The 24,707-nt window shown below is 42.0% G+C and overlaps 1 protein-coding gene across 2 annotated transcripts in view; it reads left to right on the forward strand.

Moving 5' to 3' along the window:
- The window catches only part of usp43b (ubiquitin specific peptidase 43b), a 94,904-nt gene extending 73,942 nt beyond the window's left edge, over positions 1-20,962 (forward strand). For both annotated transcript variants that reach the window (XM_087839583.1, XM_087839584.1), the window contains 8 exons: positions 1,700-1,803; positions 7,045-7,122; positions 7,202-7,331; positions 11,589-11,931; positions 15,117-15,275; positions 15,714-15,887; positions 16,745-17,884; positions 18,339-20,962. In XM_087839583.1, coding sequence (XP_087695709.1) covers positions 1,700-1,803; positions 7,045-7,122; positions 7,202-7,331; positions 11,589-11,931; positions 15,117-15,275; positions 15,714-15,887; positions 16,745-17,884; positions 18,339-18,349 — 2,139 coding nt within the window. In that variant the 3' untranslated portion in view covers positions 18,350-20,962. The remainder of the gene's footprint in view (positions 1-1,699; positions 1,804-7,044; positions 7,123-7,201; positions 7,332-11,588; positions 11,932-15,116; positions 15,276-15,713; positions 15,888-16,744; positions 17,885-18,338) is intronic.
- Positions 20,963-24,707: the final 3,745 nt, after the last annotated feature.

Below are 24,707 nucleotides of genomic sequence, written 5' to 3' on the forward strand. Positions count from 1 at the left end.
GGGTTTTTTTAGTTTTGTTTTTTTTTTAACAAATTGCCTGTAAAGACTGATTTAGATCATTAGCCTTCAATGACGCCTTATATAAAGAGGCACCATTCCTTTCATAAGAAATTCTGGCTATGTTTTGGTGAGCCGCGGGGAAGGATGTACCTAATGGGATGGTGAAGTGGGTGATGTCTGAAGTAATTATTTGCCAAGATGAAGCACTGACTGATCGTGTGATGGGAAAACAGAAGCTGTTGTACATTCTGCACTCATGTGTCGGTGTCCAAAAAAACTCCAGAAGATTACAAAGAGGCAAATCAGTACTGAAGGCTCGGGTATCTTGTTTGTGACTAGGCAACCAGATGATGGCCTCCAAAAATCCTGCTCCCCTAACCCCACCGTGTGGTAAAACAGACATCTCACCCAGTTTTTAGACCTGCGATCATTTCCATAGTTTACCAGCTGCACTGACTCCCTCTCTGTCTCTGTTCTCTGCATCTCCCTTTTTCCTCCTATTCTTTTTTTTCTGACTTGTGATGTCTGTGGGTGGGAGGCTAGGTGGTTAGGCTTGACCTTCCAGATAGTTTTAGTGTTAAAGGGTGTGACAGTAAAGTGGTTTTTGATAAATAAGGCTTTTATGTGACTAAATGAAGTTTTCACAAACCTGTTTTTGCAAATAATCCCAGCTGATTTTTTAGCAACCTCTTAATATAGCTGCCGACTGTCTTTCACGTATTAGGTTCATAAAATAAATTTTTTTGGTCTGCGCTCGGCAAACTGAGCCATCATTTTGCCTGATCAGTACACAAAATCCTGACTGGACGAATAATAACACTCAACTCCAAGCAGCAGAGCTTCGGTAGTTGTTGTGGTAACATGCAGACAACAAGTCTGCAGCGATAATAGCAGCTCTTTGAGGCCGGCTGTACTTTGTGCTAGATTGTAAATATAAGAGAAGAGAATACCGCCCAATGCTTTAACTTCAACAAGTGATTTTAAATAATGTGATAAATCTCCAAAAGTTGATTCTGTTCATCTGGACGTAGCGTTTTGTGGGAGAAACATTTCCTCACTCATCCAAGTGACTTCTTCAGTCTCAGCTGACTGCAGGTTTCCCCAAATCTTATAAACAGCACATTTGCAATTACTTTCCTGCAACATTTGATTTACTTTCCTGGATGATTGAGATGTGATAAATCATATAAAAAGCAATAAGCAGTGTAGGTAGGAAATGTAAAAGAACTAATTATCTAGCAACTATTTCGAACATCAGTGTGGTTATTAGAAAAAAGGGGGAGAAATCCAAATGCCGAAAGGGTCGACCCTCTGTTGGCCACAGCTATTTATGCTAAACAGCTAATCAGTGAGTTTGTGTATTTGAATGTGAAGAATTAACCATCCATGTAGCCACACGGCACTAACATGAGTGAAAATGTGAGCTTTAACTTGTTTACCTGACACTGCATAGAAATAAAAGCACATTACATTTTTAAATGGTGTATGTGAGAACGTCTTAAGGAGCAAACTAACACTGACTTTCACATGCAGAAGCATTTATCTAATAATACTGCTGAGATCCAGAAAGTATAAAACACTTACAGTATCTATAGAGAGGCGCTGAGAGATGTTAAAGACGTTCAGGAGGTGCTGCTGCATGATAAAGTATCCTGATGCTGTCCGTGTGTTTACCGTGTGTTTTATGCTCCTCTTTCAGAACACCAGAGTGCTGTTCAACATCCGTGTGGTGGGGGGATCCGTGTTTTACAGCTACCTGTCACCTCAGGACGGGCAGCCTCTCTACCACCCTGCTGTCGACAGGTCAGGATGCAGGATCTTATAAGTTAGCGTATATCAGGGCATAACAAGTCCCCATGTTATGTGTTGGTTCTTCCAATTATCACTTATTCACTCATAATGACTTTTTCTTATTTTGGGGTGTTAATTGCAGTTCCTGTTGAAACTTGAATCTTCCTCTGCAGCTCTGGGGAGCCCCCACAGCTGCAGCAACTTTTATGGCAAACAAAAATTTGAAAGCGTGCGTGAAGCGAAAGGTCGCAGAATAGACAGTGTGTAAAGTATTTTTATATAATTAGATTTTTTTTTACAAATTTATCACTTCTCAAAAATGAAACTCTCCCTTTCGCAAAAGGATACAGAGGCTATTCTGTACCACTTCAAATTGTGGTCAGATGCATCCTGTTATCTTTTATGGCCCTTGAGGTGTCTACTTAAACTTGATTAGAGTCCACCGGTGGAAAATAGCAGGGATTGGCTGTATAGTGTACGGAAATTGACTCCCCACATCAGGAAAAAGATCAAGCTGTGAACATCCAAGAATAACTCTGTATGCTCCCGTGATAAAACTAAGGCGAGGCGTAGATCGGCAGAAGGGTCTAAATCCACATCTGAAACTTTGCGGTTTCCCAGGAGTGCAGTGGCCTCAATCACTGTCAAATACAAGGACACTGAGATCAGAGTCTTCTAGGAGCTTTACCAAAATGTGAAACCCAGCTAAGAGAGGTGATCAAGAACAAGACTTCAGATGTCCTCTGTAGAACTGGAGAAGAAGAGGTGGACAGGTTTATGTACCTGGGTTGCACTTTTAGCGGTGACGGGGACGTGGAGCATGACGTTAAGTGCAGAATTGGGAAAGCATGGGCAGCCTTTCAACGATTACAACCTATATGGATGACCACCGCACTGCCTTTATCAACCAAGTTGTGGCTCCTGAAGATCATCGTTATACCGACGGCACTGTATGCAGCGGAGACTTGGAAATCAACTGCAAAGATCAACCGCCATCTTGACGTCTTCCAACAATGTTGTCTTCGACGGCTGCTCAAGATCACATATCGGGATCGCGTTACCAATGAAGAAGTATATCGCTGTGCGGGAGTAGAGCCGCTCCATGTCCAAGTCACCAAGCGTCGGTTCAGATTTGCCGGTTCCATCCTTCGGCTAACGGACCCAAGACCTGCCCGTGTCGCGGTTCTGTGGAACCCGAAGAATGGAAAGAGACAGCGAGGAAGACCTAAAATAACATGGAGGAGGACTTTCCTTGAAGATTTACGTTCAGTCGAACTGTCATGGGATGAAGCAACAACTTCCGCGATAGACTGAGTTCGATGGCGTTCTCTTGTTGCCCGATGCGCCGATCGGCGCGGGAGGATCTAAGTCTAAGTAAGTCTGTAGAACTGGAAAAACCTGCTGAAAGGACCACCATCCCAGAAGCACTCCATCAGAGCAGCTATACAACTGAACTGTTTGGGACTGAACTCTTTGCACTGTCTTTTAAAATCAAGGTGCTGCCTATCATCTAGAAAATGCTAATAGTACAGAAGAGGTGGCGGTAGCATTGAGGACTGCTTCTGAACATCAAGGATAGGAAGGACAGTCAGAACTGTGAGATAATTATTAGTTTTGCGTAGCTAGCCAACTGGTAAGGGTTTATACTAGATAAGTGAAGTCCTGTCTTCCTCCCATCAACCAGTCAGTCCAGATGGCCGCCCCTCCCTGACCCTGGTTCTGCCTGAGGTTTCTTCCTGTTAAAAGGGAGTTTTTCCTTCCCGCTGTCGCCAAGTGCTTGTTCATAGGAGTCTTCTGATTGTTGGGGTTTCCTCTATTATTATAAGGTCTTTACCTTACAATGTAAAGCACATTGAGGTGACTGTTGTTGTAAATTGAAGCTATATAAATAAAACTGAATGTGACAGATCTCGTTTGAGCAAACTATAAGGCTGATATTGTCATGGTCCAGTGTTTTGTGTTTTTGGATTAAGTTATACTTTTTGAATTATGCTTTTCTGTTTTGTATTATATTTACTGTTCCTGGTTTCTAGGTTTCTGCTCTGATTCTGGTCCCTGCGAGTTTTATGCTTAGTCTTAGTTTTCTGTCTTTATGTCTTCCCTGTGCTCCACGTCTAGTTCCTTCTGTATCTGTGCTTCATGTTCTGTCTGTTCCAGAGTCTGTCATGTTACCACATCTCAGTGTCTATCCTGCCTCTTTATAAACTGTCTCGTGCTTCCTGTTTTACTTTGGTAGTCCATAGCTGTGTCCCAAAACGTCGGCTGCATCCTTCAGAGAACCCGGCCTTCGCAGTCTACGTGGGCCGGGTCCTTCGAAGACCGAGAAGGCGGGAAGTGCGAGGTTGTGAAATGGGACGGTCTAGCCTTCAGATTTGCGTCACCGCTGTCTTGGTGGAGTTTAATAAACTCGGCCGTCTGCTCCTTGCTATCTAAAACATATCAGGACACTGATGTAAATTCTCGACCGTCTCACACTTCTGTTTAACGTTTATTCAGCTGTGTGAAAATCCCGGAGGAACCCACCCGATGGATTAATAAAGTTTTATTTAATCGAATAATCTAATAACTTTGATCTCAGCCAAACCGATTTACTCCAGAACAAATAAAACACCAAAAAAGGCAAACAATTAAATTTTTATGGTATCCGAGTGACTTATATATCATGTTTAACCTGAGTAGCAAAAGAGCGGGGGTCTGGAAACGATGAAGCCGGGAGTCCGCTGCTCTCGCCGGCTGGAGTGACCATTGAACCCCCCGGCTTGCTATCTAGCCGGTGGGTAACAGACGTCTCCGAAAACGTCGGCACACTTTTGCAAATATACGATGTCTTGATAAACCAAGCAGATATTTGTAATTTACACCGCTACTTTCTGAGCTGAAAATATGTTAAAAGTTTATTTTGTGACCCAGAAAGATTAATAAGACTAATTTTAAAACTTAGTAGCGGCCGCCATTGTTGGCAGCTGAAATTTGGCTGGGCCTCGCTATGAATTTTGGGATATGGTGGGCCACGAAGGACACACCCGACCCATCCTTCAAATACGGGGAAATGAAGGACGCATTTGTCGGCCGCATTTGAAGGACGAATTGGGACAGCCTTCGTCACCTGGCTGTGACGTAATCGGGCTTCAAATGCGGCCTCCGGAGGATGCAGCCGACGTTTTGGGACACAGTCCGTGTCCTATGTCCCTGTGTCTCGTTATGTCAGATTAGCCCAGCTATGCTTCCCTCCTGTTTCCCATTCCCTCGTTACTCCCTTGTGTATTAAAGCCCTGTGTTTTCCAAATAAGGAATCCAGATATCCTCATCATGCTGTTTTCTCCCTTTGCGTTCCTGGCTTAATTCAAGTTCTCAGTTCCTAGTTTGTTTTCCTAGTCTGTGTTTTTTATTTTCAAGTTTCCAGTTTAATTTCTAGTTTTCATGATCAAGTTTTTTCTGTTGTTTGGTTGGTTGGTTGGTTTTTTTGTGAGTTTGTTTTTTATGGAAAGTCTTCCCCGCAATAAAATGTGACACTTTAAGTTTTCATTCCGTGTACGGGTCCTGCATTTGTCCTTCATCCTGTCTACTACAGCACACACCTTGACAGATATATTCATATTTTATTGGTCTAAAGAATTATTAGATCATTGAAAATATCTCCTGAGTTGTGGAATGACTGGTATTATGTTTGAAATCCAACAAACTCGCCTCAATAACCTGTTTCAATAAGCTAACTGATATTAGGTCTAATTTAATCAGTTTGAATGGATTTGAATTCCTCTCTGATCTAACCAGAAGGTTTCTTGAAAATAAAAGCTACAAGCAGCATGCTGACATGCTGCACACCACCATGTGTGTGGTTAAAAATAAGTTTATCATTCTCTGATTGATGCTGTCCTGAAGGCAAAGTTGGCTTTTATTTCATCTTTTTTATGTATATCACATTTACTGGAAAGATTGGCTTTGATTTTCACAGCAGTGACTGAAATGCGCAGACATTTCCTCTTTCTTTACAGGCGCATGTCTGATGGCTTTCAGTTGCAGAAGTGAATTGCTGTTTCAAAGGACCATTTTGGCAAGGTCTTTAAAGGACTTCCATTTGTGTGGCTGCGAAGAACAGTTCATTCACTCACTGAATGGTGCTGATGGGGGCAAATGCTTTTGAAATCTTTTGAAATGCAAATGCAAAAGCAGCACACTGTATCCGAGAATCTCGTGTAATGATAGCGTTTGAACTCTAATGATTCAGAAATATGTTCTGTCCCCAAGTCAGCCCACATCAAGTAGGCAAGAGTGTTCTAGTGCAAGTGCTTCACTACACTTTGTTCACTTCTTTTGGCCTCTGTAAACTGTTTGTGTTTGTGTGTAATGTCACACGGGTCACTGCTTCCACAGAGATTGCCTTGTTAGCACCTTTTTGCTCATGTTAGCATTAAAGCATGGATGTAAATATTGGATGGCAACTACTTTGGTTCTGTGTGAAACCTCTGAACCACTATCAGATTGAAACGGCACCACCTACTGACTTCAGTCATCCCCTGAGTCTTATTTTAGTGGGTGTCTCTTTAACTATTAAATGTTAGCATGCTGCCATAATTAGCTAGATGGTGTCAATTATAGGTATTGCTCTTGCTTACTATCAGCATGTTTTAGCATCCTGATCTAAGATTTCTGTATCTATGTACAGACAACAGAATGCTCTTCTTAAAATAATAATGTGCATAGTGTCACACATCACAATTGCCATAAACCGAATGACAGCTGCTGGTAGATTCCTGCTCTTTCTATTCATTTTCTTTTGAAACTTTGATTTTGTTCGACAGCTTCCACAGCACCTCAGAAATGCTCAAAGTTGATTTTTAATGGAGACATTTAAAGGTTCTGTCTTAATGGAATGACAGCAGTCTAACCTCACAAGCTGAAATCGACATCAGTTAATTCAAATATGTTCATCTGTATTGCACATCTCACATAAACATTCACTCCTGTGTTTAATGTTATGGGGATACATTGATCATCTCTCTCGGAGTCAATACATCAACTGCTTATGTCCCATCTAAAAACAACAACGATGCTGACACCTAGTGGTTTGAAAGCATCAGTGCACATGTACTTAAACAGTCCAGTAAATTGATAAATGTGTCATAACTTGAAACTGCAGCAAATGTTAGAAAAGCCTGATGGAAATAAAACAGATGGAGTTGTCCTGCTGACAGGATCGATGTCACGTTGTACCGATGGCTCACAGCTACCTTTGATCCTGTTGTCTTTTAGAGCTTTGAAGCTGTGCGGCTCAGGAGGCCCTCCACATGTGAAGCTCATTATCGAGTGGGAACATAGAATCAAAGACTGGTCAGTACATTGTGCATCCAGTTGTTTCAGTATTACTTTAGCATTCGCGCTAACCTTAACTAGCTCTTTGTGCCCGCAGCCTCTTCGGTAACATTAAGGAGGAGGTGGTGAAGGATGCGGAGAGCGTGAGGAATCAGCAACAGCAGCATGTACAGCAGTACAGCTGCACCTTGGATGAGTGCTTCCAGCTCTACACCAAAGAGGAACAGGTAGTGTGCTGTTATAGAGAGTTTGGAACAACAGTACAGCACGGATGTGTTGCTGCTTATGCTCTTTTAGTTCAGCGGCCTAAACTGTGTAATTGATTTCTGTTTTGTTTTTTTTTAAAAGTGGTAACTTGTGCAAAAAAATAAAAGAAAATATTAATATCTTAATATAATACAATATTAATGCTGATAGATCAATCAATGAATACATTTCCATCTAAACTATGTTTCTTACTGATACCCATCAGGGAAAGACAAAGACTTTAGACTTAAAACACTTTAACATTTGAAGCTAACAATGGGATAGAAGTTAGCAAGTTGTTTTGTATGTGTCAAGATTCAACTAAAAGTTTGGCCCAAATTCAGACCAGAATGAGGAATTTAAAAAAACCATCAAGTTATATTAAAAATTTATAGCTTGGCCAGCAGAGGTAACAAATCCAAAGTGACAAAACCAATCCAAAATAAACAGACGGCACTTGCAGGGGAGAGGAGCCGCATTGAAAACCCACACAAGCAAACCAGGAAGTACAACAAACAATCTGACGAAGAGGAAGAAGAAGGCAGAACTTTTTATACTCTGACCAATAAAGTGGAGACAGGTGGGGGACAAGGCTCAGCTGAAGAAAAACAAGATAGTCAACAGACAGAAAATAAAATCCAGAAACAAGATGCCAGAGGAAATGAGTTAACAGAATAAAAACAGGAAATGAACGAGCCACTATAACTGAAATGAGGAGGCGCTGAAACTGCAGTGACAGATGGAGGAACAGATGGGGAAACACTGAAGGAACTAAAAATAAATAACAAACTCAGAATAGGAACTGAGGCTGAATAAAAACCAAGGATTCAAAACCAACGCCGAAGCACCAGCAGTGCTTCTAATCTCCACAAGCACAAAACGATAAGAAGAGACAAGTGTTCGAACAGAACAAGAGCTAATGCTCGAAGTGCTGGAACCATACCAACCACCGTGGACCCTACAGAGGTCACGCACATCGTCCAACTCCTCCAGGATGGCACATCAATACCTGCCACTGCCAGAAGGTTTGCTGCGTCTCCCTGCACGGTCTCAAGACCAAGAAGAAGATTACAGGAAGCAGGCAGTTACTCTAGGGCTGTGTCCCAATTCAGGGTCTGCACGCTTGAAGTACGCACACTACGCGTACTACGTACGTGCGTACTATAAGTACGAGAAGTGCGGAAGTGAGAGGCTTGTGAAATGGGACGGTCTAGCCTTCGTCGCGCTGTTCAACCATGATACTAACCGTGAGAAACGTTACATACAGCTTTGTGTGACAGAAATGAAGGAGAAAAAATGTTTTGTTGGTCATTCATTTTTGTCATGACATCACTGTGATTAGTTGAGTATCTGAGGCTGAGACCACGGGACTGTAAAACATGATTGTTGGGCTTCATTTCTGTACCGAACAGTTATTCCAAGAGTAGTTAGTAAATAACAATTAGCTAATGTTGTTCATGAGACTAAAATCATCTCACTGTGGTAATGTAAATATAATATGGCCAATATTATAGTTAATGTCAGATTATTATGAGATATATACACACACACACACACACACATGTATATATATATATATATATATATATATATATATATATATATATATATATATATATCATAATAATCTGACAAATATATAAAAGGCTTTACAACTAAGTTAACGCTGAAAGTACAAACATCACTAATGTCACACAACTTTGCCACATGTGGCCAACAGCAATGTTTTAATGTTCTTCGTTATTAAACATTCGCACATAAATAAGTGACGTCATATTCAGTACTTACTTTTGACAGTTCACTCTTCGGCCGCTCCCTTCTGCCATATTTTGCGGCAAAATTATCCACACCCACCGCCGCGCTATGAATTGTGGGATATATGGGACCACGAAGCGTGCACCGGACCACGCTTGATATTTGGGGAAATTGACGGTGCATTTGGAGTATGCATTTGAAGTACACTTCGAATTGGGACAGCCGTCGTCGCTTGGCGGTGACGTAATCACACTTAAAATGCGTACTTCAAGCGTGCAGACCCTGAATTGGGACACAGCTTAGGAGAGCTGGACAGACAGAGGGTAAGAGGACGAGCACTGTCAGAGTGACAAAATGACCTCCAGCAGAACACTAATGTGAATGTCTCTTAATAACTGGCTCTGGTCATAGTATTGGTAGGTTCCTGTGCAGACCTGGGACAAGATCCCCAAAAACATCATCTATAGTCTCATTAGGAGTGTTCCCCAATGTCGTCAGGCATGCATACAAGCATGTACTGAGTAACATTTTGAGTTGCTGCAATGAAATTTTGCCAAAACGGACAATTCGTCCACTTTGTGGTGTTTTTGATCATTTTCATTTCTGTCACACCATGTGACATATTTTTATATCCTAACACATATTCCAGTCCATATCAGTATAGACATCCATTAAGTTTGTTTTTTCCAGGTGAGATCTGATGTGTTTTCAAAGGTTTCCTTTCATTTTTCTGAGCTGTGTACATTTTGCTACTGAACTAGTGCAGTGTGGAACTGGTTCCACGTGTTTGTGTTTGTCCATCCATCCATCCATTCACTTATCCTTTTCAGGGTCGCGGGGGGCACTGGAGCCTATCCCAGCTGTCATAGGGCGAGAGGCAGGGTACACCCTGGACAGGTCGCCAGACTGTCGCAGGGCCAACACACAGGGACAGACAACCATTCACACTCACATTCACTCGCACATTCACACCTAGTGGCAATTTGGATTATCCAATTAACCTATCCCCACAAGCTGCATGTCTTTGGATGGTGGGAGGAAGCCGGAGTACCCGGAGGGAACCCACGCAAACATGGGGAGAACATGCAAACTCCACACAGAAAGACCCCGGCCTGATGGTGGAATTGAACTCAGGACCTTCTTGCTGTGCGGCAACAGTGCTAACCACTGTGCCACCGTGCTGTCTGTTTGTGTTTGTATTGGTATTAAATCAGGAAGTAATCAGGTAGTTCAAAAATAGACAGTTGTTGTTGCTTGTAGATATGCCAGCGTACAACGCACTGACGCTGACTAAAACGGGAAAAGAAATGTTTGTTTTTGAAAGGTTATGTTTGTCTATCGTCTATCAGTAGGTGGTAAAGAGGTAAAAACAAGCAGGCGAAGTATTTTTATCGACTGCAACATGTCAAATGTCTGTTCATGCTCTCCTCTGTGGGCAGTACATGACACTGTTAGACAGCTTTTAAGTGGGTTGTTCCCATCATGTGGAGTGTCAGAATCATATGACTGTCCATGTGCTTCAGTGGAGCATTCAGCCAAACACTCCAGAGACAAAACTGTCTCTTTTCCCAGTAAAACATCCAAAAGGCACTGAAGATAGTTGTTTTTCCTGTGTTTTTTTGCATGGAGATGTAGATGAATGTAATTTATTATTACATGTTATTAGAATAATTAAGAGTAGACGTAGATTAGAAAGTAGTTGAATCCACTTTTTAGTCTGTGACTTTGTTACAGTTGCATTTTGTCACCAGCTGGTGGAGCTGCAGTCTCGTGGGAGACGCTGTTCAATCTATGTCGGTAAATGTTCCTCTGATTGAGCCAACTTACCAATATTTCACTGTATAAATAAATTCCTTTTTACAAATTGCAGATGTTGATTCCTTTCTAAACCTGATAAAAACAAGATAAAAGCATAAAATCATAATTATCTTTTTTTTCACTGCAGTCCAGAAAGCAAATGAAAACATTTACAAAGGTACAGAAGGCAAGTGGAGGATGTGTTTTTTTCTGAGATTCTCCGTGTGTTTGAGGTGATTTTCGCCTCACAGAGTAGCTGTGAGTCAGCGAAAAGTGCAGCTGTGCTTTATTTGCGATGGATGTGACATTAACAAAGCGATAAACAATCTTCAGCGCTTCTTTGTAAAGTTTGAGTGCATGACCTTGCTGAATGCAACAGCTCATCACTTCACAGTATTCAGGATGGTAAACATAGAGAAGCAAGAAAAGTGTGCACAAGTAGTAACCATGGCAACAAATTCTAAATGTACATCTTGGTCGAAGTCGAACTGAGTGCTCGTCGAGCAAAGGAAGAAAGAATTTCCAGGTTTTCGCTGCACCAGTGTGTGAGTTATGAGAATGTAATAAAACAGGAGGGGGAAACTGATTTGCAAACATATGAAGCAGAAGAGGGATTTTGAGAGACTGTCAAATATTTAAACGCCAGTTTTGTCTCTGCTTCCCTTCCTCTCTGTTTTTCCAATCAGCTGGCACCTGATGATGCCTGGAAGTGCCCCCATTGTAAGCAGCTGCAGCAGGGCATGGTGAAGATGAGCCTGTGGACCCTGCCAGACATCCTCATTCTCCATCTGAAGCGCTTCAGGCAGGTGGGTGAGCGGAGGAACAAGCTCACCACATTCGTGCATTTCCCCCTGGTGGGCCTGGACATGACGCCGCACGTGGTGCATCGCAGCCACGGCGCCCATCAGCACCCTCTACAGCCGGGCTGGAAGCAGAGCAGACGACCTGACCTGGCTCCTCCTGACTATCTGTATGATGTGTATGCTGTGTGCAACCACCACGGAGGCATGCACGGTGGACATTACACAGGTTTGAGTAACATCTAAGAAATGTACTTAGAAGTTTGTGCTTTATTTGTACAGTAGCAAAGTCCCTCACAGTTTAGATAAAAACACATTAAAACCAAGTGATCATATTTATAGATGCAAATTCGTTCCTGCATATGAACTCCTGTAGGAGAAGCAGAGGCCACAGATCACAGCAAAGGGATTAAAGATGATTTAAGAAAAGCTGACCTTCTTTTAAAAACAAATCACACATTCAGTCGACCTCTTAGGATGAGGGAAGCTGTTTAGTTTAGATGCTACAACCCTAAAAGCGTTAGGAGACCTTGATCAGAGCTGCAGTTGTAAGGTCTCTGTAGCTCTACTTTATACGCAGGAGCCTGGCCATGTAGGGCTTTATCCATCCATCCATTTTTTTCCACTTTATCCTATTGGAGCTGGAGCCTATCCCAGCTGCCACTGGGCAAGAGGCGGGGATTCTTGATAGGTCACTAATTTGTCACAGGGCAGACAACCTTTCACATCTATGGGCAATTTGGAATCGCCAATTAAGCTAATTTCACCAAGTGCATGTGACGTGCACGCATTGGGAGGAAAGGCCACAGCCAGATGGTGGATTTGAACTCAGGGCCTTCTTACTTCTTAAAACACCACCATGGGGATTTTTTAGGTTGTGCGAAGTCTTGTTAGCAGTCTAACCGCTGCCTTCTGGGCCAGTTGAAGATAGGCTGGGGAGATCAGAGATTTATGTAAAACCTGAGTTTTATGTGAGGAAGCAAGACTGGATGAGTTTTGGGGTGTGAGATTCAAAATTCAGTTGTTTGTTGCAAGGTTCTTACCGGAATTTTTTACACAGCTTTCTTAAGGATTTCAAAAATGAATAGAAGTTTGGAAATGGGCCTGTAATTGTCGGTGGGATCTGTGGACGTTTTGGGGGGATTTTAAGCAGACGGATGACAGAAGCTGTTTTAAAATAATCTGGCATGCGCTCAGATGATAGTGACAGTAGCAGATAAAGTCAGTCTGAAAATCAGTGAAAAAAGAACATTCCAGAAACCGGTCTTTCTCTGCACCAGCTCCAGGTTTTAATGCTGTGACTAATTGGTGTATTTGACCCCTCAGTTTTGGCACCATAAGTTATAATGATACCTTTCTATAGGCTACATCGTTCAGTATAAACTGGGCCTTCACACTTTATCCTGCGAGATGTGCGTGGCTTTTGAACCACGAGCTGAAAAGAAGCTGCACGGTCTTTCTTTTCTTTCACTCAGAGGATGTGTCATGACTTCCAAAAAGAATTTCAAATTTAGATTTTTACAACCATAGAGAACTTTTCCACTTAACCTCAGTCTGTATTAAATGACCTCAGGTCCAGAGAAGGCTGCAGCATTTTCTCCCTTAAAAGTGAGGATACATTTATTTTGACAGAAGTTTTTAGAGTGAACAGGAAAGCTGGGAGAGAGAGCGGGGGAAGACATTCAGCAAAAGCCCTGGGATAGATAGAACTTTTCTGCAGTAGCCTTATGATATACGGGTCGCCTGCTCAAGCTAGGCGATGAAATAAAATGATTTCAAGGCCAAGACCGATTTCTCCCACGCAGCCCTCGTGGAGTTGATGACGGCACTAACATCGCCCACACAGAAAAAGATCTTCAGTGCATGCTAAATGGCTCTGTCTGGGCAACCTTGCACATCGGCGTGACTTTAAAGAAAATAAAAAAAGACACCAAGGATCTTAATTAACCTCGGCAAGTGTTCCATAAAATAAAAATTGACATTGTAAGCCCCGAAAATGATCTTCTTGAAGAAGCAGAAACAAACAGCATGACCACCACCATCATTAGACACCAGCTGACATGCTGATTGATGTAAGTCTGATTCATGCCACACTAAACAGGTCCTCTGCCTACAACTAAATGACTGCAAGTAAGCAATAGAATAAAAAATAGAAACTCAAAGGATTTAACTGAGAGGACTTTTGGTAAAAAAGAATTACACCAAGTGCGAGAAGAAACAGTTTAATTGACTTGCGCTCATCACCTCTGTGGACTCATTCTGCTTCCTGGGTACCACCATCACCCAGGACCTGAAGTGGGAGCCCACCATCACCTCCGTCATTAAGAAAGCCCAGCAGAGGATGTACTTCCTGAGGCAGCTGAAGAAATTCAACCTGCCAACACGGACGATGATGCAATTCTACACTACAATCATCGAGTCCATCCTCACCTCCTCCATCACCGTGTGGTATGCTGGAGCCACTATCAGGGACAAACAGAGACTGCAGCGTGTTGTGCGCTCTGCTGAGAAGGTGATTGGCTGCAGACTCCCATCTCTGCAGGACTTGTACACCTCCAGGACACTGAGGCGTGCAGCTCGGATCACAGCTGACCGTTCTCACCCTGGACCCAGTCTGTTTGACCTGCTCCCCTCAGGCAGGAGGCTCCGGTCCATTCGCACCAGAACCTCTCGCCATAAGAACAGTTTCTTCCCCTCTGCTGTTGGACTCATGAACAATAACCATATGACTGTTCCCACCACTAACACATGACCCTACGCTGTGTCCACTGCATCATTCCATGTTTGGCACTGATCACCACCTGCACTCATCTATCTACTTAGCACTTTTAATTCTTATTTTTATGTCTATTTAAGCGTTATATGACAGTATGTTTGCACTAAGTACCGCAGCAATTTCCTAATGTTGTAAACCTGCTCAACATTTGGCAATAAAACCCTTTCTGATTCTGATTCTGATTCTGATCTCAGACAAGCTGCCAGAAATGAGCTGTAGTAAAGAAGGAAGTTCAATCACAGTAAAATAAATCTCCTACCAGTTCCAGAACTTCCAGTTTGAGCCTTCCCAAGTCTCAGAAAGGACCCATACAAGAGCCCAATCTGTTTAAAAGCCCAGTGAGGACACCCTGTGGCAAAGACATAGAAAAGCATTCATATTATCAGCTGCCTTGGTCATTAGCCGCAGCATGGGTATTAACAGAAAGCTGAACAGACAATTAAGGATCCAATTACCCATTCATTGTGTATTTTCCTGTGTATGTTTATGAGCAAACTCCCACAGACACACCCATCTGTGTACCACTTTTTCACTCATTAATTAGTCAAATAAAGAAACAACTGCAGTGACATCCTTTCGCCGGAGCCTAGCAGAAATCAAAGAGTTTGGTCTCTCTGCTTTTTCCATTGTAATTTCAGCCTATTGCAGGAACTCTGTTGACGGCCAGTGGTACAGTTATGATGACAGCAGCGCTGAGCCAGTTCCGGAGGCGGAGGTGTGCACACGTGGAGCCTACATCCTCTTCTACCAGAGGAGAAACACTATCCCCCCCTGGTCTGCCAGCTCCTCAGTCACAGGTCAGTCCTTTCAGATGCTGCAGAGTGCCTTGTTATTATTAGTTGGCTGGAATCTGCTACACCTCATTCATAAAATATAAATCTAATGGAGGCAACGTGAGAGTGTCACTTCACCTCACACCCTCATTATCTGGTAAAAACTCTATTTTTAGCCCCATCAGTGTTCATTTTCACTGCTACATCTTGTGTTGTAGCTAATAGCCAACAAAGGATGACCTGCTGCCAGTCACAGAGACGCTCTTTTTCATAGTTTCTACCTAATGTCTGTTTTTCCTAATGGATGAAAATAGATACTACTCCACAATCACAGATCTGTTGCCATCTCGATGCAGGATTGCTTCTTCTAATGCAGCTGTAGTTGGTCTTTTTCTCTTAATGTGCATGCTTATTATTGGACTGCAGAGCAACAAAACAAACTATTTTCATTCCTCTGTTTAGGTTCCACCAGCTCGTCCGCCTCTGACCACTGGCTGGTCCGGCTGACAGGGGGCAGTAAGAGGGGCAGTGTGGTGTCAGGAGGACCTGTGCCAGGATCTCTGGGAGCTGTACAAGCCCCTGAATCTCCTGAGTTGCCAGTGTTTAGAGATGAACCTCCCAAAACAGTGGAAACATGTAGGTATCTGGACTAATGTGTATAGTTTGTATATGTTGTATAAAACTCAAGAAGGCAAAAAAAAAAAAAACCTTTAAGAGTAAAAGATGAGGTGGATTTTATAGTTTACACTGCTACATTGTTACCAAAGTTTTGGACTCGTATTCAAATGCTTCCAGTCTCAATGATAAGCTATGGAAAGCTTGGTTAACTCCTTTCTCTTCTTAACAAAAGGAGAAAACAATTCCTTGTTTTGAGTTAGTATTTTATTGTTGTTCTTGCTGATGATCTTGATGTGATTCCAACCTCGTGCAGGTCTATAATCTTGACCCTGACGTCCTTTGACAGTTTTTTGGGTCTTGCCCAAGGTGGTGGAGAGGTTGGGATGGATGAAATGTATTCTGTGTGCTTTATTCACACCAATCTAACACAACCACAATCTCTGAGAGTCAGACTCTGGTTTGGTTGTTGAATACTTATTTCACTCAGTTACATGCAAATCAATAGATAATGTTTATGTGATGTGTTTTTCTGCATTTTTCTTTGATGTTCTGTCTCTCTCCATCAAAATGAAACTACTATGAAAGTCAGAGATTGTTCATTTTTGTGTAACGCAGGAGACCTACAAATAAGTTTTCCCCCGATTTTAAATAAGGACTATTTTGACTTTGTGAATCATGCAAAGGCACTCTAGTAAAAACAAATGAAAAGTATGAAGCTGGAAATGAGCACACTAGATCAATTTTACCAGATTTTTACAAATATATCATCCTAAACTCTCCTCCTCCTTGGAAGCGTATGAATTTTTTTGCAATAATCTATTCAGGTCATGTCAATTTCTTTTTTTAAACTTTGTCTCATGTCTTGTCTCCTATAGATGGGTCAGAAAACAATCAGTTTGTCAGAGGGTACCAGGGCAGGAGTGTAAGCATGAGATCACCAACTAAGCCCAAGGACACCCTGAACAAAGTTCTCCCACTGAGGTGGTCCTTTGGTTCCAGAGACCGTATCAAGCACTCTGCCCAGACTCAATCTGGAGAGCTGGTGGAGTACCTCGAGTCCGGTCGGCGTCCAAGATGTACCAAAGACCCCATCATCACGCTGGTGGCTACCCCGCCACAAAGAAACGCCCATGGAAGAGTCTTTGAAGCAGGACAGGACTGCAGTTCACCGAGCGGCAGCAGCCTCAGCTGTACAGACAGAGTCAGCTCTGAAAGTTGTTACTCCCCCAAAATACCAGAGGGACAGAGCAGAACTTTTGCAGAGAGAAATATCGGCCATGGAGGCGGTAATGGCAGCAAAGATGTCAAAGCTCGAGATGATGATTCTCTGAGAAGGAGATCATCTAAGAGAGCGAGGCCAGACCAGGGCAGGACCCTGGAGTTCCAGCTACAGAGAGGGGCCATTCTAGGCGGTCAGTTCAGCCACAGCGCACCCCCGAGCAGAGATTCTACACTGAGAAGATCTAAGGTCCAAATAGGGGCGACTCCCAGAGTACAAAAAGACTTGTTACAGATGGTCCTTCAGCCTGAGGACAGGAGGGTGCAAAGAGGACATGATGGTCGGAGCCAAGAAAGTCTCTTCTCTTTTTTTAAGCCCGGTTTCTTGAAGAAAGACATTCCAAGGTCACCAGTCAAGGGGCAAGAGAAGCGCCTGAAAGACCATGAAGATCTGGGAAGGCTGGCGAGTAGCAATTTAGCCAAGCTGTCCCTCTCCAACGGGACTCTGACCGCTGCGGCACTAGAAGAGAGGAAAGGCGCCGGTGGGCCCAACTGCGATGGCCATAACTGCAAAGTCCAGCTGGTCAACGGAAAGGCTGGAAGTCATGACCCTGTCGACATCAAACGCGCTCACAGCTCCAGCAACATCCAGACGAAACTAGATTTGACATTTCGCAGGTGCTCCTCCCTGCAGAGGAACGGAGAAGTCACGATCCCTCCAGCTCACCGCGTCCTGCTGGCAGAGAAGCCGGGTTACGCCACTCTGCAGCGAACGCGATACAGTACCACCTCACTGGGTAGGCACGGAGCTTTCCCTGAGGCTTGTTTTAAAGGTCACATTGCACTCTGAAATTAATTATTATGTTATGTGGAATTGTAAATAAAATCCTTTCAGTTTGTCTGGTCTAAAAAAACAAAAAGCACAAATTAGAGCTAATGTCAGCGGCATGGTTGATGTTTTTCTTATGTCAGCTTGGTTTTAAAATGAGAAACTGCCTTTGGTGAACAAAGAAGTGGTGGCAGTGGAAGCGGATTGGCCAAACATTCCTGCTGCTGTAATGCACTAATTGAAACTGTGGAATGAATTCCAATTGACGGATTAGGTGTAAGCTATTAAATTCCAGCAAATGCAGCCACACGTGTCAAAATGTCAGTTGAAGCCAGCTTTTTCTTTGTTACCAATGCTAATGCTGATTTCCTGTTTGACAGGTGATCAAATACTAATTGTTTCCTTTTATATCCCGTTATAAGTGCCTCTGTGAGAGCCTTGAATGACTGCTGAACACCCGAGCTCTCTACTGATCCCTCCACACCCACGCACCGGGAGAAGCCCACAGCTGGAGGCGTCGGCGAATCAAAGTACATCTTCTCTCTCCCCTTCATAGTACTGTTCTAAGTTCTCACCTGTGTGTGTCTTAAATGAAATCTATGCAGAGATGAATTACTAAGGGAAAATACTGCTGTAATGTGATTTGTTTCCTGCACTTTTTGTGTTGTTTTTACACTGCTGTCTGCTGTTACTACACAACATGTTTGAGTTTATGATCAACTTTTTGTGGAGGTTGATATGGTGAATTTGCATAGTTTTAGTCCATTGTGGAGTGTGGCATGTACTGATTGACTAAAGAACAGTTTACAGTTAATGGGCGATGATGTGTAAGATTGTTCTAAAGCGCTGCAAAAACTATACTAACACAGCACTGTTAACCGGCTGTATTATCAGTTAAATATTATATTTTGTTGCACTTTCTTTTTTGTACACTTTTCCATATCTGTCCAAAGTGACCAGAGCTCATTTGGAACAATTGCATTGTACAAATTGGGCAACAACAGATACAGATGAGGACAGAGTTATTAGCCTCCCCTTTTTCCAAAGTACTGATACACAGAGCAGGCAATTTTTAACAAAGCTTTTCCAAACATCCTAGTTTTATTTTGGATCCTTACGTTATTTTACTTATCGGGGCCAAAATTATTATCCCAGTCGATGTAAAAAGTCGAATGTGAATCCTTTTTGCTGGATAACCACCTGCCTGTTCTTCTTTGGTGAATCTCTCAAACTCCTACAGATTCGATGGCCTTCTGGCATGGAACTTGGTCTTCAGTTCATCCCACAGATTTTATGTAGGATCCAATTTAGGGTTTTGTGTAGGCCAGTCAATAATATTCACTTTGGGCTTCTCAGTCGAGTTCTTCCCCAGGAGCGATGTGTGTTTTGGGTCATTCCTGTGTTGGAAGATAAAGTTCCTTCCACATTGATGAGATTCTCAGTTCAAGATGCACTGGAGCATCCCCACAGCCTAATAATCCCACCACCGTGTTTCACTGTGGGGACGGTGTTCTTTGGTTGTAGGCCTACAATGTAAGCAGAGTCTCTGTGGCCGAAGAGTTCTAGTTTCATCTCATCTGACCAAAGGACACGCTTCCAGTACGCTTATTATTTCTCCAAGTTGTTAGTAACATACTTTCATCTGTCTCTTCTGCAGACGTTTTTCTTGCTCTGCAACCTCCCAATCCACTCCTGCACATGGTTCGAGTGATAGTCTTCTTGGAGACTACAATTCCCTACTTGACTAAGTCATTCAATGGTGTCTTGGCAGTTGTTGGCAAGTTTTCTTTCCAGAGTCTTTGAGATCTTTGGCTTCCTACGTCTGCCAGGCTCGTTCTGTACTCTGTGACTCTCTTTTAATTTCTTGATGATACTTCTCACTCCAGTTGTTGACACCTGGAAATGCTGTGACCACTTTGTATATCCTTGCTTTGGGATTATCAAGATTGCTCTGTTACAAAAGCAATAGGGAAAATTAGACATTTCATACAGGTGATAATAATTTTGTTCTCATCTGTACTTGGACTGGTGAAGAGTATGTATGGGGACTTTCATGACTAAAGGTTTGGTCTGGGGGGGGGGGGGGGGTTGGAGCTGTGAAACCCCATTCTTTTCAAATGTGCATTTTCCAGTGGTTAGTTTGCTCTGTGGAGGGAAATAAAACATCATGAGGAAATGTTAAGAAAGCACAGAAAACATGTTTTTACCACCTCAGTGGCTTGCACAGCAATAAAGGAGAGGGCTTTTTTTTTATCTCCACATCTGCTGCTCCAGTGTGTGGGAGAGTGAGTGTGTAGTGTATGTCTTTTTCACTCGAGTTGGATTGAAATTTTGCTGATTTAAAAAAATCGTGCACGAGGCTGTTCTTTCATCGAAGACTTGAAGATAGGCAAAGTGTTAATGGCAATCATGCTTCAAAGCATTCCCTGAAAATTGTATAAAGTAGCCGCCAGAAGCAGGAGCGCTTCCTGAATATTTAGTATCTGTTTAAGTCAGAGTAATCACCATTTCTGGAGCTGCACCGTGATAGCTTTCTCCGATGGGGCGGAAGGATGAGCAAACCAGAAATAACTTTTTTTTTTCTCTATTCAAACTCGACGATAAGCTTTTGATTTACAATAAACTGTTTTCAGTGTTTTAAATTTGTCACTGATGCTTTTCAGAGTCCCTGTTAGTTGCACACACTGTATCTGTCCTCGCTGTTTTATGTTCTGTCATTTGACGTCACTGTTTAAAATCACTATTTACCAAATTAAGTGATCATACATGAAGGATGTGTCTGATACATTATTTGGGAACAATGGCTAGATTCTATTTTATTAACTTTTTTAAAAGTCTACATTTTGTACCTGATGTGTAATTATGTAATTTAAGTACCAGATTAAAACTGTATGCTTCAGATTACCACGAAAGGTCAGAATAATAGGTTTGGTAGGTTTGAATGTGACACAACACACGCGAGTTCTTGAATCGGACTGTCTGTAACATCTGCATAACGTACTGAGAGTTTTATGGGTTGCAAATTAAACACAGCTTTTCTCACAAATCATGTCAGTGTGGCAGAATTATTTGTGGTGCATTTTTCTCAACATTGCTTCAAATAAATGAAAAACAGCTGAGTTTTTTCTTTTATTTCAAAAAAAGGCATTGCATGGCTCCTCTTAATTCATACTTAATAATCTTTTTTTTTTTAAAAACTCAAAGTGTGAATAATAACATTTTTAAATTAAAAATAAAAAAAAATGTTCATGCATACAAAACAATGTATAGATAATAACCAAGATTAATTTTCCAGAAACCAGTTTGTTAGTTACACCTGTTCAACTGCTTGTTAACACAACTATGTAATCAGCCAATCACATGGCAGCAACTACATGCATTTAAGTTTGCTGACATGCTCAAGGCTACCTGCTGGAGTTCAAACTAAGTGAAATTAAGTGAATATTTCAAAAACTGGTAATCTACTGAGATTTTCTCACACAACCAGTCCCTCGGGTTTACAGGCAATGGTCTGAAAAATAGAAAATATCCAGTATGTGGCAGTTCTCTGGGTGAAACTGAGAAAACTGAGGAAGAGTTTGCACAAGCTCACCAAAATTGGACAACAGAAGACTGGAAAACTGTTCCCTCCACTGATGGGTGTCAAGTTATGTTCTGACATTCAGATGATAGGGTCAAAATTTGGTGCAAAAACAAAAATTATTGACACACTTCAGACACCTTGGAACTGACTCAGCATCATTTAAACACCACCCTATCTGAGTATTAATGCTTCCACCAGGATGATACACCATGTCAAGCTCATATCATCTCACACTGGTTTCTTGAACATGACCATGAGTTTGCCTCCATAGTCATCACATCTCAAACCAATAGGGCATGTTTGGGATGTGTTGGAATGGGCGAGTCACATCATGGATGTGCAGCCAACAAATCTGTAGTAACTGTGTGATGATGTCATGTCATAATGGTTATTATTCTGATTAGTTAGTTAGGTCCTCCTGCGCCATTTGGCGCATTGGGCGTCAAATGTCCGCCAACGTACTCAATCAGCTCCAGCTGCTTCGCCCTCATCCCATGCAATGTCTGTGGTGCGTAAATCATCGATGAAAGTCCTCCACCATGTTGTACAGGGGCGGCCTGGTTTCCATCTTGGTTGGGGTGGGTTCCACATGATGGCAATCTTGGGCAGTCGGTGTGGGGGATGGCATAGAACGTGACCTCCAAAGCGCACATGCTGCTCAGTCACAATGTCCTGGAGGGGACGTGTGGCAGTCCGACGGTGTACTTCTTCATTGGTGACATGGTCCCGGTAAGAGACGCCCAGGTTCCCTCTTAGCCATCGCTGTTGGGCCACATTGAGTCTTCTGGCTGATGTTTTCCACGTCTCACAAGTACAGATTGCAGTAGGTATAACGATGGAGTTGAGAAGACGAATCTTCGTCACCAGATCGATCTTTGGGATTGACCAGATCGTCCGGAGCCGCTGAAAGACCGCACCTGCTTTTGCAAGCCGACAGACTGTAAAAGCAGAATGTAGCAGTGGGTGGGCATCACTGGTTCAGCTCTGCAGTGGTTTAGGTCCGACCTCTCTGAAAGGACTTTGTGTGTCATAATGGATGATTTGCGGGGATGTTTTTAGCACAGCTGTGCCACGATGCCGTGTGCTGCGGGGGAGTAAGAATGAAGTGAATATGTCCAAGTGTTTCAAAGCTTGTAGGGAAGTGCCATAAAGTGCTTCACACCACATTTCATACACTGATACAACACAGCACTGGGTGAACTCTATTTGAATTACTACAAGGTTGCCTCATCTCACCAAAGCTGTTACCAGCAGCATTTTGTTTCTGCCTACGCCTTCTTTTTCTTTAGTTTCCCAGGTTAAAGAAGTTTCTTGCACACTAACAGAGCCTCACTGGGTTAGGTGTTACAAAGATACATAAGATGCGCGAGATATTCTTTGAAAGAGCCTAAAAATCTAAAAATGCCTAAAACTATCTCTACGCTGAAGGAGTCTGTGCTAGAAGAAGAAATCGTTGCATCAGTTCCATTGAGACTGGGAGATGTACATTTTCAGGGTGGTTTTCAAACTGACCAGCTTTAGAATAAAATGAAATGGAGTCTAACTTTTGGCCTTTTACTAAAGAAGGCCAAACAGGGGAAGAAAAATAAGCCCTTTCATCTATTTAAACAGGAACATGGCTGTGTGTTAGTTGTTCAACACTTGTATGTATGTATGTATGTATGTATGTATGTATGTATGTATGTGTATATATATATATATATATATATATATATACCTGGTTCTTCCTGACCTTGTACTTTCTCCTCAGGTTTTCCTCTTTCCTCTCTCTTTCTTTGGACTGACAATCATACACAAATAGATTGTATTCAATTAGATTAAAAAATACTATTAAGATCACTAATAATAATATATATATATATATATATATATATATATATATATATATATATATAACATATATTATTGTTGTTGTTATTATTATTATTATTATTAATCACTAATAATAATATATATATATATATATATATATATATATATATATAAACAGACAGGGGATACTAACAGGCAAAACAGAAATTGTTAAACTGGCAAAGACAAAAAACAAAACAACTAATTTTACTCATACAATCTGGAAGTTGTGTTCTCCCAATATTAAAGCTGCTATACATAATCTGCAAAACAAACTGTGTTGTCACCCCTGGCACTGCATTACCATATTGAGCTTCAGTCAAAGGAAGTCACGGTTGCCAAAAACTTTTTGAAGCTCAAGAGTGAGGCTGGTGCCATTCCAGATATGTTAACATTGTACAATCTTCTGGATAATCACCTCTTCCCCACACTGAAAACTGTTATTCAGGTTGCCCTAACAAACCCAGTTAGCAGCTGTAGCTGTGAAAGGTCTTTTAGTGTCTTAAGTTAGCTCCATACCTGGCTGAGAAAGACCATGGGTCAAAGCAGACTCCAGCACCTGGCTGTGATGTCAGTTGAGAAAGAGATGCTTGAGAGACTTGACCACCAAAATGTGATAGACAGATTTGCCAACCTCAAGCTGAGGCGACATAGGTTAAAAGAGAAGAAAAAATCTGCAGAGCCATAGTATCTGCAGTAAACATATTTTCATACATTGCATACATTGTACCATAGGCCAAGGTGTCTGAATGTTTCTAATTTTTTTAATAATATTTTGTACATTTCAAGGACTCTTCTATTTTTGGAGTGTATTTTTATGTATCCATTTTATATTATACATACACTTTAAAAGTGAATCTCTGTCCAAAAAATGCACTCAGTTTACTTTTTACTCACTGTGAGCATCATTCATTATTCTCCCGCAGTAATTAAGGTTAGGATGTTTGTTTGTTTTTTTTTAATTCCAATCCATTCTTCTTTGGCAGCATTTAAATAACCTTGATCAGATTTGATGGTTTTGTTACAGACTTTTCAAAAAAGTGTTTTGCTTTTCTTTCACAAATGTGGGGATTCAATTGTGTTAAAATGTACAAAACAGTGATGTCATGTTTTGTGACGAGGACCCAGGCACAGAGAGACTTGATGAATTTAAGAATCTTATGATTTAATAAAGAAATTTGCAGATTTGCACAGAGAGGGTAAAATTATGATGACTGATAACGGAGACTGTTGAAGACAACAGAGGACGAGGACAGGGAGGAACAGGGGTTTAAATGCACCAAGGAGACAGTCAGAGGGAACTCAGGAGGATGCAGGGACTGACAGAGACAGGGAAGAAGTCTCATTGTGACGAGTA

This window comes from Neolamprologus brichardi, chromosome 4 (assembly GCF_056152115.1).
Source record: "Neolamprologus brichardi isolate AB-2024 chromosome 4, ASM5615211v1, whole genome shotgun sequence".
In the NCBI taxonomy this organism is placed as follows: Eukaryota; Metazoa; Chordata; class Actinopteri; order Cichliformes; family Cichlidae; genus Neolamprologus; species Neolamprologus brichardi.